Source organism: Haemorhous mexicanus, chromosome 1 (genome assembly GCF_027477595.1).
Source record: "Haemorhous mexicanus isolate bHaeMex1 chromosome 1, bHaeMex1.pri, whole genome shotgun sequence".
In the NCBI taxonomy this organism is placed as follows: Eukaryota; Metazoa; Chordata; class Aves; order Passeriformes; family Fringillidae; genus Haemorhous; species Haemorhous mexicanus.
In genome coordinates, this window is record NC_082341.1 from 18,126,026 (window position 1) to 18,142,156 (window position 16,131).

General features: G+C 39.2%; 1 protein-coding gene across 1 annotated transcript in view; it reads right to left on the reverse strand.

Annotated features, from left to right (window-relative positions):
• Positions 1-596: 596 nt before the first annotated feature.
• ARMC3 (armadillo repeat containing 3) overlaps positions 597-16,131 on the reverse strand; it is a 51,827-nt gene continuing 36,292 nt past the window's right edge. The window contains exons 12-17 of the mRNA XM_059869777.1: positions 15,723-15,891; positions 14,746-14,846; positions 10,581-10,643; positions 5,162-5,359; positions 2,565-2,727; positions 597-1,091 (exon numbers count right to left, since the gene is read on the reverse strand). Coding sequence (XP_059725760.1) covers positions 891-1,091; positions 2,565-2,727; positions 5,162-5,359; positions 10,581-10,643; positions 14,746-14,846; positions 15,723-15,891 — 895 coding nt within the window. The 3' untranslated portion in view covers positions 597-890. The remainder of the gene's footprint in view (positions 1,092-2,564; positions 2,728-5,161; positions 5,360-10,580; positions 10,644-14,745; positions 14,847-15,722; positions 15,892-16,131) is intronic.

Genomic DNA, 16,131 nt, shown 5'->3' on the forward strand with positions numbered 1-16,131 from the left:
AACTGCTGTACAGTACACTCTCTCAGTTTTCCACAGTAAACTCAATTGATAGTGGTGCTCTCTGAAATACTCCAGTACATCCCTGACAGTTTCACCAGGAAGTGCTTCCCAGAGTGTTCTAGCCAGTACCTTACCTCTCTTAAAAGCGCCGCTACTCTTCAGCAGCACCACGTTACCCGGGGCTGCAAGAAATACAAATTCCCTGCCTAAAACTGCTGCCTTCTCAGAGTCCATTTTATCTTCAAGTCAAAAATAAAGAACTTAAACAGACCACAAGCACTAACTTATCAATCATCTGTCTTTTCTGTGCCAGGACAAACAGTATATACTTTCATCCAGAGTATCTTATTATCTGTAAATATTAACTCTGCCAAGTTCTAAGAAATATAAATGGATTTTTTTTTTTCAGAGGCTGAAAGTATACTGTTATTGTAGTTCTAGTTCTCAGTTCTCGGGTTATTTCACACAAGAATTGTCCAGTTGTTTTTAAGTGTCTTGTCATTTCATTAGATGTCACATTTTTTTGCTTTATGGACATGAAATTCCTATAAGTGTGCATGGGATTTGAAGGAAAATTAAAAAGAAAAAGAATATACTGTTTTGGAATTTAACCTATTTAATAAATGTTGTAATGTTAGCATACACCAAATATTATTGATTACCAAATTTTAATCTGTAGTTTTGCAATTTAGTCTTCAAATACTACCAAAAAATTAACAACATTTCTAAGCACTGAAGCTAGATATCAAAACCTCATTCAATTAAACCTTTAAGACAACATACCAGATACACTTTTTTTTGATAGTTGGATATGAACCCTCTCATGTTTCATAAATACAGCACTGCAAACATAATTAAAATATTTATTTTGGTGATATTCATCAAGATTATTAAATGAGTTTGTATTGATCAGCCTTTGTAGTTCCTTGTTTTAGCAAACAGCCTGGTTCAAACATTAGATCTACAACATAGTCTTGAGGAGGAAGCAGAAACCCTTTGGGAGAGTATTCAACCAATTTAACTTCATTCCAACATCTGTTATACTTGCCACGAACTAAACTACAGCCAATGCCGATTCTGTCGGCTATCACCTAAAAAAGAAAGAAAAAGTAGTTAATTGTAGTTAATTCATGTAGCCTCTGTGATAAACAGCAAGGCCCAGTGATGCTTAAAAAAACAAAACCAACACCTGGAAGGCCTAGAACTTTCTTGAAACATACTTTATAAATTTCTCAAGTGTTCCAAACTTCAAACCTTTATTGTTGGTTTTGCATAGAAAGAGTAGGCTTTTAAATGTTATTTCTCACATATCCTATGTACAGCATGAAAAACATTCATTTTAACTCTTTTCAAACACTGATATGGTTATCAGCCCGTCCTTCAGATCTCAAATGAAGTGCAACACCCACAGTACCCAGAAATGTTTTTTGTCTACTTGGAAACTTACTTCTGAATAACATTTTGAAGTATATTCAAACAATGAGGCGTAGGCATACTGCACACATATAGCTATATGAAATATTAAGTGTAAAAAGCTAACATTTTTATCAGTGTAAGTTTAGGACTGTTGCTTCACTCCGAAGCACACTCCTTGCTTTTCAGCCCTGGAAATGTGGGAAGCAATGAAATGTGAGGCAAGTGTCTGCTAGATGAAACACCTGCCCTTCCTCTGGGCTGCACTATCACAGACAGACCTATAATGGTTTCCAGCTACCAAACTGCTTTTTCAACACACATCTGCTGTGAAGGAATGAAATTCTGCAAGATTTTTAACTTGTTACGAATGGACAGATACCCATTGCTTAGAGTGCTGTGGCTTTAAGAGAGATGACCTGTCCCTACAAAAGTTTCTTAGGACAGTGGAGCATAATTAATTCACACCCTCAGAATGTCATAAAATAAGTTGGAAACTTTATCGCCCTATGGATACCATAAATTTAGGGTTGTACACTTTCTCCTGTGTACTATTTCCTAGGTTCTTCCTTCTTAATGTGCTAGGCCCTTGATTCTCTGTTTCTTTCCATTCAAGAAAGAGAAAAATCCAGCCAAGGAAAAAGGATGGGGCAGATAACCAGGCTGCACCAGTACATCCTCATACAAAGAAAGAAGAAATAAAACTTCCCAGTTTCTTCTAAGAAACTAGAACATAGAAGCTGTTATATACTATCACAGAATCCTGGATAGATACCAAATAAAAAGTTGTCTCAACAAGTTTACATTTGCTGCACGGAAAAAGAAGGAAGCTGCATAATTCAATATTTTGCAGTTTACAGAAAATGTAAAATGTTTTGACTCCAAATCAAATACTTTGGCTTTTTGCCATTTATCAAGTATTCTGCTGATATCACTTAAGACAATTTAATGACAACAAGAATGTTTACAGAAAGAAGCGATGCTGGCTTTCATTCACTGGGAAATCAGCTTTGCTGTCAAAAAATTATGAAACTGTATACAAAAGATTTTACATGAATATAAATAATGTATCAAACTGATGCAAATATACTTTAGCTTAGATTATCCATTTAACAACAATATGGTATGTTGCAAAATAAATGATAATGTACCTTGAAAAGTAAAGCTCTGTGATAGAACGTCCCTCTTTTGATTGTCCCGATAGGCACAATGTTGCTTTTCAGGTCAAATTCTATTTCACTCATGTCAAGTTCCCAGCAGAAATTATGTAGTTCCTCTTTTTCAATAGTGCCACCCATCTTTTCTGCAACAAACCTGTTCCAAATGCATACTGGGATCAATTACATCTATAATTCCTCTTGTATTTATTGCAAAAATGTAGCACAATAAAATGTATACAAGCAAGAAGTGAATTACCTTTAAGACTGTTATACTTTTTATACTTTTGCCTAATTAATTTTTTAAATTCAGTAATTGATATTTTTAATATGCTTACTGATAAATACAGATAACCGTAACTCAGGTCATTCATATTTGTCACAGACCTAAATCAAGGTGCAAAAGCAGAGATTCTGGAGAGCTGTAGTACAGGCTCAAAGTCATCAGAAGAAGTCATCAATAACAGTGTAATTACTGAAGAAGTAATTACAGAAACTGATGATCATGTTTACAGGTAACAGATTAGGTGAGTTACATATTTCTCTCTCTAGACCTATCATTTGTTGGAAATACTAATAAAGGCATGAGAATATGTATGACAAAAATAAAGCCATAGGTAATGGTCCCAACATAGAAAAGCAGCTGTATTTATTGAAGGTACTTACCTTCTATGTGTGCTTTCTTATACTGAAGCCAATATTTTGGGGGTGAGCGGTATTTATCCATTTAAACAAATGGCTCAGAAACAGATCAGAACTCACTGTCAGTGCAAGCTCTGCCAAAAACACGTCTTTTGGGGGACTGTGCACACACAGGACCAAGCCCTGGTTTGTAAGTCTCCCCCCCCCCCCCCCACAGAGACACAGACACACACAGACACACACACACCCCTTAATCTCCCCTGTGCAGGTCAGTGTATGTAAAGACCTTTGTTCCCCTCAGTGTCTCAGCCACAGGCACAAGGGTTATTGAGGTCTCTCACTCTGGACTAGATGTTGCAGAGCTGACATGAAAATCATAAGCCATTGCTTCCAACAGGGAGCTAACCTGCATCCCCTCCTCTGCAGAAGCAGTAAATGTGTTCCTCTGCCCAGCACAAGCAAGGCAACATCTGAGGCCTCACTTTTCAAAATTTAGAGTTGAGGAAGCTTTGGTTGCAATAGCACGGGCACAGGGAGCTATCACCAAGCGTGTCAGACAGGGTATCTTGAAGCTGGGAATTACTGGGTGAAGCTGAGAGAGTGTGGGGCAGCACAGCAGTCCCTTGTGCTGTGTGTGCCCATGGCCAGCCCTCAACAAAGAGAGCAAGGCTGCCCCAGCCAGCTGTGTTTGTTCCAAAGGAGTCATCCAGCATTTCTGATGTCCCCTCATTTAGCCTGACCTCCTCCCCAATGAGCACAGGAGGAACTCCAGCCAGGCTGCCAGGCTGCTGAGGGATGCTGCAGCTGCCTTCTCCCCCACTCCCTATTCAACACATGCTATTCAGGCAGGTGCCTAAAATGGAACACAGACAGAAAAATCCCCACGGAAAACATTCTACTTGAATTTCCCATGATTGTTTCACTGGGTTGTGTGTCTGCAAGTACTTCACTGGTGTGTTAGAAGAGTGGATTTATAAGACAATTTTATGGATTCCACCTTGAGGAAGGCAGCATGATTTATACACAGCTGGATAGTTAAGGATGAATATCTGTCCTGTCAAATTCTGCAATCAATGGAAAATTCATTCCTCATATCACATTAGATGACTTCATTAAAAATGAGAGTTAGTAAAAGTAACAAATTTTATGAAAGTAAGTGGGATCTGATGCCAAACTCTCCAGATTCAGGAGGCAGCCCGGAAACTGCCAAGACATAAAGGTTAAACTATGGAGAAGATGAAAACAGACACACTGCTTGGAGGTGACAGTGATTGGTGCCCAGGCTGAGCAGTCAGTGCAACCAATGAATCACACGTTGATACCAACAGTCTGTACAAGCACTATTGCAATATTCTGGCACTATTAAATCATCAGAATGTTAATTACAAGAGCACTTAAAAGCTATATTAGAAAACTTGTATTATGCTTTTGGCTCAATAGAAAACAAAATACAACAGAGTTGCGGTCCCAAGGGGTTCCAAAACCAAGTAGGCAGGAAAATTGTAGGAGAACAGACATGATACATGTCACTTGCAACCATCCTATTAGGTTTGGGTTCTAACCATGTTTTTAGGCTTTGCAAAACCTGGAACTTTGGGGCTCCTTGATTATGTAGACGCTATATGCAGCTGATGTGTTCACTGGAAAGAATCAGTACAGATGTGTAAATGTGAAAAATAACCTGAAATTGTCTATGAGAATATTTTTTTTAAATGAGAAATTGATACTCTTTTGTTGCAAGTGATACTTTATTTTAAAATATATTAAATTAATTGCAACAAAATTAGAAACAAGAAGCTTAAAATCTAAATTTGTCAGCAGTCTGGAATCCAAAGCTGATTTGGATTCCACTTAAGCCCAGGAAAATAACTATTTTGAAAAAGTTGACTTAGGATAAGAAAACAGTTATTTTACCAGTTCAGCTTATGGAAATATGATTTGGTACTCACTGTGCAAGAGCCACAACCTGTTCCCGGGTAGAACTTAGTGGTAGAATTGTTTTGGAAGCATCATTAATGTAATCCATTAAAACGAAGTCAGGTGGTGGTAGCCAATGGGAATTTTCTAGCTTTATTTCCTCCAGGATTGTAGATGTAATTCGAGTAACTTCTGTTGGTTTTTGCTCCTCTTTTTTCCCTTTCCCTTTTCTTACATAGAAAAAAAAAATACACTTATCTAGAATACTGTATCCTCTAAAGTTCAAATTCAAACACATCAGTTCTCCAACAGGACATTTAGACAAATTGACTAGGGAGAGGTGGAAGGTAGGAGACATCTTTTCTCTTGATAACAAATATCCAAAATCTACAAAGCTGTAGAGAACACTTGTGGAACATGCCCACAGGAGGTGGTTAGGAACAAATGCCACTAGCTCCATATTAACATTGTTGTCAATTCTCATTTTATTTTTAGTTAATGGCTCTGATATGCCTTTCCCACGTATGGATTACATAGAGGAGGAGCCACTTACTTACCTACTATATACATATAGGGCATATTTTTAGTTACGGTTTAGTTTTGTATGGATATGAACTAAAAACCACAAACTCCAATGATTTTTTACTTGATAAAAATCTGGTCTTCAAATAAAGGAAAAAATGGTATCAAAAGCACAGCTCAAATCTTGACAGAACTTTCCAAAAGACAGCCTCTGTACTTGCAAGTTCAGGTACTTCAAGCATTATGCAAACTACAGCATGGCTTGTCAGAGAAAGATTTTACAATAATTCTGTGGTTCTGCTGGCTCTTTTTCAATGCACATGCTTCATATTTTCCTAATGCTCAGGATCTGAAAAATGGCTAAACAGGCATCTTAAGCACCCAGCAGAAGTATAAATGAAATGACTGTTCTGCTTAAATTAAATACTGTGCATTTCACAAGTTATGCAGCAACTATAAAATCATTATCTTACCAGAGGTATTATTAAGCTTTATACAATCAGACAGTTTAGGATCTTTCATTTGTGGGAACACATGAAACTAGTGTTTTGTAAGCATTGTGTCCTTTTTCAGTGTAGATCCTGAAAATTTTTACTGTGAAATACAGCAAAAGTTCTTTATTTTATTTTATAGTTCTGGTTCATTTTTTAAAATATGCAATACTTCTGGTGATCTTGGAAGGAAAAAGAAAAAAAAGAAATAAAGGACCATTAGTCTACATGGCTCCAAGACACACTATCACTATTGCATGCTCTTCAAATTATTCTTAAAATTTATACTATGAATAGCACTCTTAAGATGGAAGGCATTGAACAAAGCAAAAGGGCATACATCATTATCAGTAGTTGAATTCAAGCAATTTGTCTTCAGAATACTTTGCAAACTTTTCTTTAACCTATTGAGATTTACCATATTCACAAAGAGCCCTTTAAATAGGTGTCACAAAGCACATTATTTTAGAATGGTAACCAATTAAGATTTAATCTTCAAATTATAGAAAATTCACCACCCTCTTAAATAAACTGTTCTGGTTATTAATTACACTTACGCTTGGAAAAAAGCAGACAAACAGTTTTCTTTATCTAATTTGACTCTATCTAACTATATCCAGAGAACCTTATAATGTTAGATTAAATAGCTATCTACTTATCAATTTATCCATTTATTCATTATGGTTAAAAATACTGTGTTTAAAAAATCTTGATTTATTCCCAACTCTCTGGTGTCCAGTTTAGGATGTTTTCAAGAGAACAACATTTACAAACGCTATAATTCTTGTTTCTCTGCCATTTTCCCTTTTTCCCCTTCTTCCCTTCTATCCTTCCAGTACTTTCTTTTCTCTATGAGAAGTGCACCATTAAATTACAGTGCTATAGGAGAATTTGTTTCCTATTCTTATCTATTCAAATTACTCTAGAATCACACTTATTCTCTTCCTTTCCAATTTTCAGGAACAAAACACCTGAGAGAGGTGAGTTTGAACAGTGATTTGTTTGGATTTCTTGCTGCTGCTTTTTTCTCTCAGGTATGACTGTGTTGTGTTCCTTGGTGGAATAGCTGATTTATGATTGTCTTCCACACTTGCCTCTGTCTTACTCCTCAGCTCTTCAGTTCATCATATTTGTCTAATCCTTATCTCATAAGGAACTGTGGAGCTGCTGTCTTACAGCTCAGTGCTATAAAATAACCAGTAACCTCTACAGGAGACTTCTACTGCCCTTTTTTCTTGCCCTCTTTTTTAATCCCCATTTTCTTGCCAGTGGGAATTGTGACATCAGAAAAAAATCACTCTCATTTCTCAGAGCTGTCTTCCTAGTCACGAGACTACTTGCAGTGAAAGCAGAGGAATATTGCAAAGGAGAGCTCATGGCACTTTAATAGTCTCCAAGCTGTTTCTGATTCTTTGCAACTTTAGTACGAGAGTCCAACAGGTCACCAGAGCATCAGCTGGAGGAAGAAGGCAGTCAATACAATATTCTACCATCAAAAAGCAGCCATGACACCTCTGTTCTTTCCCATTTTGCATAGCCTAAATGCCCTGGTTCTCTTTTGAAAAGGAGCAAATGAGCATTGGGGAGTGTTTCCTTAAGTGCAGTACTGAAACATAGGAGGGAATAAATACACATTTATTAGTCTACATTAAATACAATCTTTTAGCCCAGTCAATGTGTATATCAGATATGAAACTGCCAGATTAAAAATGTTGCTGTCAATGAAAATATATGTCAAACTATCAACTAGGCACTTCCTCACATCTAATTCAAACATTTCCAGCAGACTATTACAACTGCCCTTTCTCTTGGCTTTCAACTATGGTTTATATAAAGTAGTATCACTTTTTCAAAACAATGGTTTTAAACAGTGTTCAGGAGTACTTTGCAAAATGCTGATGAACAGAAACATATGATCAAAGGAAAAAATACGTTGGAAAAAGTCTAAGCATGTTTGAGACTTGGAATCAGCTACTGACCTTCAAGTAACTCCCATATATCTCAGAAATTAATAATAATAATGATGTATGAATTATGGATTCAAAATGAATGACAATGGGGTTATAAATCATAGAACTTGATCATGACATTCAAAAGCAATTATTTCATACTTGAAGAAAGGAGTCCTTGTACCCCTGCAAGGTTTACTATGGGAAATTGAGTCAGGCATTTATTTTTTCCCAAAGAAAATTTTTTGCTTTTCAAAGGAGTTATGGTTCCAAACAGAGCAGTCATTTACACTGCAAGTGATATAAATTACATTAGAGAGCAACTATCCAAGTGTATCCTCATCACACACTGTAATAAACAAATATATTATCTTGTCAGAACAGGTCTCCCATCTCCTGAGACTATACAAACTGGCCTATGACTCTAGAGCATCTTCCAAAGTGAAGGAACTCCCCAATGGCACAGAGAAAAAATAACTGGGGCTCAGTATCTCCCCTTGCCTCTGCTCTCTTTGACTAAACTGGCAGAGGCACAGTGGGTCATGAGCAGGGCACGCGGGGCAGCAGGAGGACCTGGGAGGGGGCATGAACTGGGACAGGCCTCCTAAGGCACTCAAGCTGCTGTATCTACTCTGGTGCATCCTGAAACAGGAACCTTCCACAATGCAATTTATACAATCCATTTCAGGTATCCACTATAAAATGATTTACACTGAATTTCAGAAGTGCTTGCAGTCCAAATAACTAGTCAAATGGTAATGTCTGCCTTGTAAGTCAATAACTTTTGGACAGACTAGTCTGACAATTTGGGTCCTGATTTAAGTCAAAACCTCAAAGATTCACAGTCAGTAGCTATTATCTGTCAGTAATTTGCATGTCTGTTCTAAACAAATTGATATAATTCAAACATACTCAAATATAACTCAAAGTATAATACTTTAAGCCTTTTTCTCTAGTGCTGCTTTTGCTGAGTGAAATACCATTGTCCAGGTAACTTCTGATTTTCCTCTATTGGAGATACCACTGAATTACTGAGATCAAAAGTAGGTTTCAGTTTTGTCTTGATTTTCTTACTGCACATTTCATTTCTCAAGTGCAGATGCAATCATACACAGAAATATATAAGCAGTGTCAGAAATCAGCCATTATCTCTGTCAATAATACACCTGTACAGACAGTAGGGTATCAGTTCATGAAGGAGCTCCACAATAAAAATTGGAAACACAGTACATCAGCTCCTACAACAGACACACCACTTCTCCTTTTTCTCCAGCCCTGCAGCACTCAACATTTCCATCACCGACTAGAACTCACAACCCTTAGCCATTGCCAAGGCTCCCTTTACCATAAAGAAAGGAAAATTAGGAAGTCAAGCCTGGGACCCACAGAAACCAGCATGATAAATAGACACCTCACTAAGTTAGCTAACAGAAAAGGCAAGGACAGTTGTAGGTTGTATCACATTCCTATCAAGGACTAGAGACCATTCCACTGATGGCAAGGAGGTTCCATTTGGACTGCTTTTGCATTCCCCTTGAATCAGGCATGTACACCTGCCAGTGCAGAAGGCACTGTTTTGGTCACGATTGTGCTGCTGTTTTACAGGAAGGACAGTTGGGAGACCATGGCTCAGTTTCCTTCCACAGGAACAAACTGCAGGTCAAGTATTTTATATTAGACAAGGACTAAAAGCCTGGTCTTAGCGAGAGTGAGGAGAGTTAAGTACCTGAACAGCTCAAGTAAAACACCCTGTTCATTACACCTCATCGTTAGTGATCAGCTACAACAAACCACAAAGAGACTGCTAAACCCCAAATGTCTTGTGGTCAGCTCTCTGCAGGTGTGAGGGATAGACTCAAATCCTCTTTCTGTAAAAGAAGGAAATTAATTTTCCGCTACATGAGTAGAGGTTCTGATCTACTTGGTATGAAGAGACAGACTGCAGCACTGTACCTAGTGTATTGTATGGATCAGGACAAGTGCTGCAAGAGTGAAGCATTTTTAGGCTAGTTGCCTAAAAATTTAGGACAGCTCTGAGCACACCCTTCTCAGCTTTTAGTCATCTGTCAACTGCACTGGAAGAGATTTAATCTAGAAATAAGGAGGCCTGTAGGCAGTGTAGGAACATTTTATGGGTTTAGCTTCTAAAGTGAGAAGGAACTTCTACTGTAATTTCCCTGTGTCTTGGTTGTTAAGTAGTAAAATACCAGTATTTCACTGCTTCCAAGGGATAATGAAGAAAAAAAAGAGCAAATAAGTGTGAGCTGTTCAAATACAGCATGGAAAGAGAGGAAGAATAATCACTAAGAAACACAAAGGAATATTACTGCAAATAGGAGATGAAAGAAAGACTCCAAAAATATATTTAACATTGTGTTTAGGTATTTGAACTCCATTCAGAAACTATCTGTCACTATTTTCTCAAACTTCTATTTCTAGTGTTACAGCAATAACACAGCATTGACAACTAGTAAATCTGAGAACCATACCTTGATTTTTCTTTGCTGCTTCTTCCTGAAACAGATGGTGATACTTCTTGTACTTCTACAACACTGAAACAGAATAAGATATTTTTGCATTTGTTTGCAGAGTTAATATTTGCATGTGAAGCTATGAAAACAGAGTTTGGATTTTAAAGGACAATAAATACATTCATAGGTGTTATATAAGTGAAAGAAATAACATAACTACTAAAAACCAGACATTAATTCAGGGATCAAAAATAAAGTATGGAATCACAGAATGACAGAATATGCTGAGTTGGAAGGGACCCATCAAGATCATCATATCCAACTCCTGGCTCTGCACAGAACCATCCCCAAGAGTCATGCCATGGGCCTGATAGCATTGTCCAAATCCTTCTTGAACTCTGTAAGGCTTGGTGCTGTCATCACTTCCCTGGGCAGCTGTTCCAGTGCTCAACCACCCTCTGGGGGAAGAACCTTTTCCTAATATCCAACCTAAACCTCCCCTGACACAACCTCAGGCCACTCCCTTGGCTTCTGTCACTGGTCACCACAGAGAACATAACAGTGCCTGACCCTCCTCTTGCACTCATGAGGAAGCTGTGCCATAAGATCTCCCCTCAGTCTCCTCCAGGCTGAACAGACCAAGTGACCTCAGCCACTCTTCACACGGCTTCCCCTCAAGGCCTTTCACCATCCTTGTGGCCCTCCTTAAATGGTGTCTAATAGTTTAATATTTTGCTTACACTGTGGCACTCAAAGCTGCCCCCAGCACTTGAGGTGAGGCCGCCCCAGAGCAGAGCAGAGCGGGACAATGCCCTCCCTTGCCCTGCTGGCCATGCTGTGCCTGATGTCCCCCAGGACAGGGTTGGCCCTCCTGGCTGCCAGGGCACTGCTGGCTCATGTTCAACTTGCCATGGACCAGGACCCCCAGGTCCCTTTCCATGGCTTTGCTTTCCAGCCTCTCATTCCCCAGTCTGTCTGTACATCCAGGGTTGCCCCATCCCAGGTGCAGAATCCAGCACTTTCCCTTGTTGAGCTTCAATGGTTGGTGATTGCTCAGCCCGCTAATTTGCTGAGGTCTCTGTGGGGCCTTTCAGCCTTTGAGGGAGTGAACGGCTCCTGCCAATTTTGTATCATCTGTGAACTTGCTTAGTCTCCCTTCCAGCCCTGGTCCAAGTCATTGATGAAGCTGTTGAAGAGCACAGGGCCGAGGATGGAGCCCTGTGGAGCCCCACTAGTGACAGGTCACCAGTCTGATGTCACTTCATTCTCTGTTAACCTTTGTGCCTGAGCCAGGAGCCAGCTGCTCACCCATCACATGATGTATTTATCCAGCTCTGAGCTGGACATCTTGTGCAGAAGGACTCTGTGAGAGACAGCATTGAAAGCTTTACTGAAATCCAAAAATCTCGTTACACAAACAGGCTCCCCTTGATCAACCCCATGGGTTACCTTGTCACAAAAGGAAATCAGGTTGGATGAGCAGGACTTTCCTCTCATGAAGTTGCCCTGGCTGTGACCAATGACTGTGTTGGCTCTAAGGTGTTTTTCAATACCTGCCAGAATAATCTTCGCCATACCTTTACCAGGCACTGGTGAAGTGAAACTAACAGGCCTGTAATATCTGGGATCCCTCTTTACACACTGCTTGAAAATCAGGACATTCACTAGCTTCCAGTCAGCTGGGACTTCTCTGTATTCCCAAGACTGCTCAAAAATCATCGAGAGAGGTTGTACAATAACATCGTCCAGCTCTTCAGGATTCCTGAATGAATCCCACTAGGCCCCATAGATTTTTAGGGATCCAGCCAGAGTAGCAGATCCTGCACAATTTCAGGGTTGACTGGGAGTTGATCATTCTTGCAGTCATGGTCCTCCAGCTAAGGGTACCTGTTGGTCCATCATCCTTGTTGAAGACAGAGGCAAAGAATGTGTTGTTAAACACCTCTGCCTGGTCTCTGTCCCTATTTGTGAGAAGACTATCCTCATCCTGTAATGGGATATTGTTTTTACACTGCCTGTTGCCATTAATATATTTGAAAAAACTCTTTTTCTTGTCCCCCACAGTTCTGGCTGGCTTCAACTCCAGCCAACCTTTGGCCACATGAATTTTCTCCCTACCGTGGCCATCAGAGGCTCTGTGTTTTTCCCGTGTCACCTGACCTTGCTTCCACTGGGCATACACCTTCCTTTTCCTCCTTATTTTTAAGAGAAGATTCCTGTTCAACCAAGATGGCCTTCTGCCTTGTATGCTTGACTTCTGACATTTGGGAATTGCCTGCTCTTGTGCCCTCATGAGGTGATGTTGAAAAAGTGACTAGAACTGATGGATGCCAGCATTTGCAAAAACTTTTTCCCAGGAGATCTTACTCACTAATTCCCTGAGCAGTCTGAGGTCTGCTCTCCTCAGGTCCAGAGTCGAGGTATTTGCATTTTTCCTTCTGTTAACAGAGATTTTAAACTTGATCTCTTCATGGTCACTACGGCCAAAATGGCTTCCAATTTCCACTTGCTCACAAGATCCACCCTGTTGACAAGGAGTAGATCAAGGAGGGCATCTTTCTAAGCCTGTTCCATAAAGTTGTCATTCAGGCTTTTAGGGATCTTCTGGCCCAGATTGTACCAGCTGTGTGATGCTCCCAGTTAATTTCTGGCAAGTTGAAGTCTCCCATAGGGACAAGGGCAGTTGACTTGGAAGAGTCCCTCAGTTCTTTAAGGATAATTTGTCATTGTCCTGTCCAGGAGGTCTGTAGTGGACTCCCACGATGGCATCTGCATTAGTTGTTTGTCCCTTGATTCTTATCCAGAGGCTCTTGCCTGTGCCATTGGCAGCTGTGAGCTCCATACATTCCACCCCTTCTATTCCATACAGTGGCACCCCTGCACCTCTCCTGCCCTGCCTGTCCCTCCTGAAGAGCCTGGAACCATCCAACAGGGCACTCCAGGCACAGGACCCATCCCACCAGGTTTCACTTCTGCCAGCAATGTCAAAACTCTGGGACTGGGCCAAAGCCTGGATTCCCCTTGTTTGTCCCTCTTGCTGGGTGCATTAGTGTGGGCACATTTCAGGCGTGGTACATTGTAGCCAACACCTCCTGAGGCAGATTGAGGGATCCTGTCAGTGCTCCTCATGTACTGACACCCCATCCCATCACTCATCACTGTCCAACCTGGCTTTATCTCCTTCCCCCTTCCAGGCTGGTTTAAAGTTCTGCCAATGAGCCCTACCAGTTCCTGTGCTAGAACTCTTTTTCTTCTGAGAATGCCCAATGATGAACACAAAAGTAACTGGGGAGTAAGGCTGCTGCCAATGTGCAAAAAGCAAGAAGCTGTATCAAAAACAAAGAATGAAGACCTGATAGTTAAAGACAGCTTGAGGGATCAACAAAGAGCATGGAAGTCTAATTTGTCACAGATATTCCCAGACTTTACGGTGTCATATACAAGCTTAAAAGGGAAGCTAATGATACTGTAACCCAAATATGTGATGTGTTGACAGAGAAGAAGTTTTTGGACTTGCAAAATGTTGGTAGAGCGATCTTTGATCTGTGAGACTGTTTACAGGAAATGGCTCCCAGTTAAACAAGCCCAATACCAATTTCCTGCATTCAAATCTAAGAAGATTTGTTAGGCTGGCTTCAACTTAAACAGAGAAGAAATGCCCACAGGTTCTTTATCAAGCCTGAAAGCTTAATGCTTGGCTTTGTCCCACCCCTTGGAATGATGTGCTTAAAATTCCATGCATTTGTCTGTACAAGAGGACCATCAAATCATAGCTTTCATTGTCGAATGTTGACATTCAGCTCAGATGACATAATTATTACAGCAGATGACAAGTTTTGTTATAACTAATAAAACACTGGGTGTCCCATATCAGTAATCAAAGAGAGTTAAATGAATGAGTCTTCAAGGCTAAGATAAATAAAGCAACTCAGCTGAATAAGCTATTTTCCAAATTCTTATTTTATAAAATACAAACGTTTTGCCTCCTAGGACATAAAAGCACTGTGCTGGGAATAAAATAGACGTCTCTATTTATATATGTGTGTGTGTGGATAGATAGATAGATAGATAGATAGATAGATAGATAGATAGATAGATAGAATGAAGTTTGTACTGGAAACAGTGAAAACCATTAAAAAGATGAGCTATTACAACAAATACTAATAGATCTAACATGACTCACCTTTCTCGGGGTTTAGCATTAATGAAGATTATTGCCCGACGGTCAGTAAGCTCTTGCTTGCTTAGTTCTTCCAAAGACAAAAATTTCCCTCCATGTTTTACCTGCAAGAAAATTAGCATAAAATACAAGGGTTTCTGCTTAGTTAAAGATGCAGAGAAAAAAATCTATTTAAAAGATAACTAAACAGTAATTTAAAATTCCTAATCCTAAACCAAAGACTGTGTTAGAACTTATAAAGCTATTCAAAATATCTGAAATTATTTTCCTCTCAATTTGCATTGTCTTAATAATTTTTTCTTAGAAAAGATTGCTCATAAATATTTTAGCTTGTAGTTATTGGATGGAAGCATCCCAAATTGTTCCAGAATAAAGAAATGCTCCTGCCTCTGAAGGCTTTATGACATAGGATGGAATTTTCAAAAGCAACTAAGTGCTTTAGGAGCAGGTATTTCACTGATTGTCAGTAAGACTGGTATTTCTAATTTTTCTGAGTATTTTGAAAAGTCCTTCTCAGATTTAATTGAGCACAGCACTAATAAGTGATACTGGAGTCAGACTTTATACACAAACACTTATTTTGTGAGAGAAAGGGTCATGACCGAGTTTAAAATATGAACTCTTTGCTTCCTTATGTGAAAATTAACAAACAAAACGTCCATAGGTCATACAATGTCAAGTTAGCATTAAGTATAGTGCAGGGAAAGAGACCAGAAGAACTAAAGTTTGAGAAAGGATCTGGAAGGGTCTGAACAGCTCAGATAGGATTGAGAAGATCACAGCTAGTGAATACCATGAAGATGATTTCATCCATTAAGAAAGATAATCAAAAGAGATCTGTATAACAGCTGTGAAATTTCAGGACAAGAAAACAAAGTATTTTCTGTAGCCAGAATTTGGCTGTTGTTACAGTACTGTTTTGAAATTAAGAGGAAAATGTTACTCTTTCTAAACAGAGTAATTTGTTTAGAATAGCTTACCTGACCACAATCATAGAAGCCATTAGTAATGATATTACTTGGTGATAAATATCCCATCCGGCTGTACTTTTGGGAAAGATTATTATCAAGTAGCTTTTCCAGAGCAGCTTCACTAAACTTATTTTTACGCTTTGTTGACAGATTAATTTCTTCTAGGATGTCTAAAGCACTGATAAATAAAATACAAAGGCTAATTAATCATTAAATACTAATTAAATGTTGTTATACAGCTCAGAGTTAGTTTTCAGCATTACCAAGGCCAAGATATATTCACTTCCAAGTGCTGGTCCTGTGCCCTCTGGGCCAGCAAGGAGTGGCTGTGCTGCACAGAATTCCTTCTCTAGGGAAGGAAAACAGTGCTCAAAAGCAAAAGCAATTCCTTTAGGTAGTTTAATGCTACCTAAAGAAA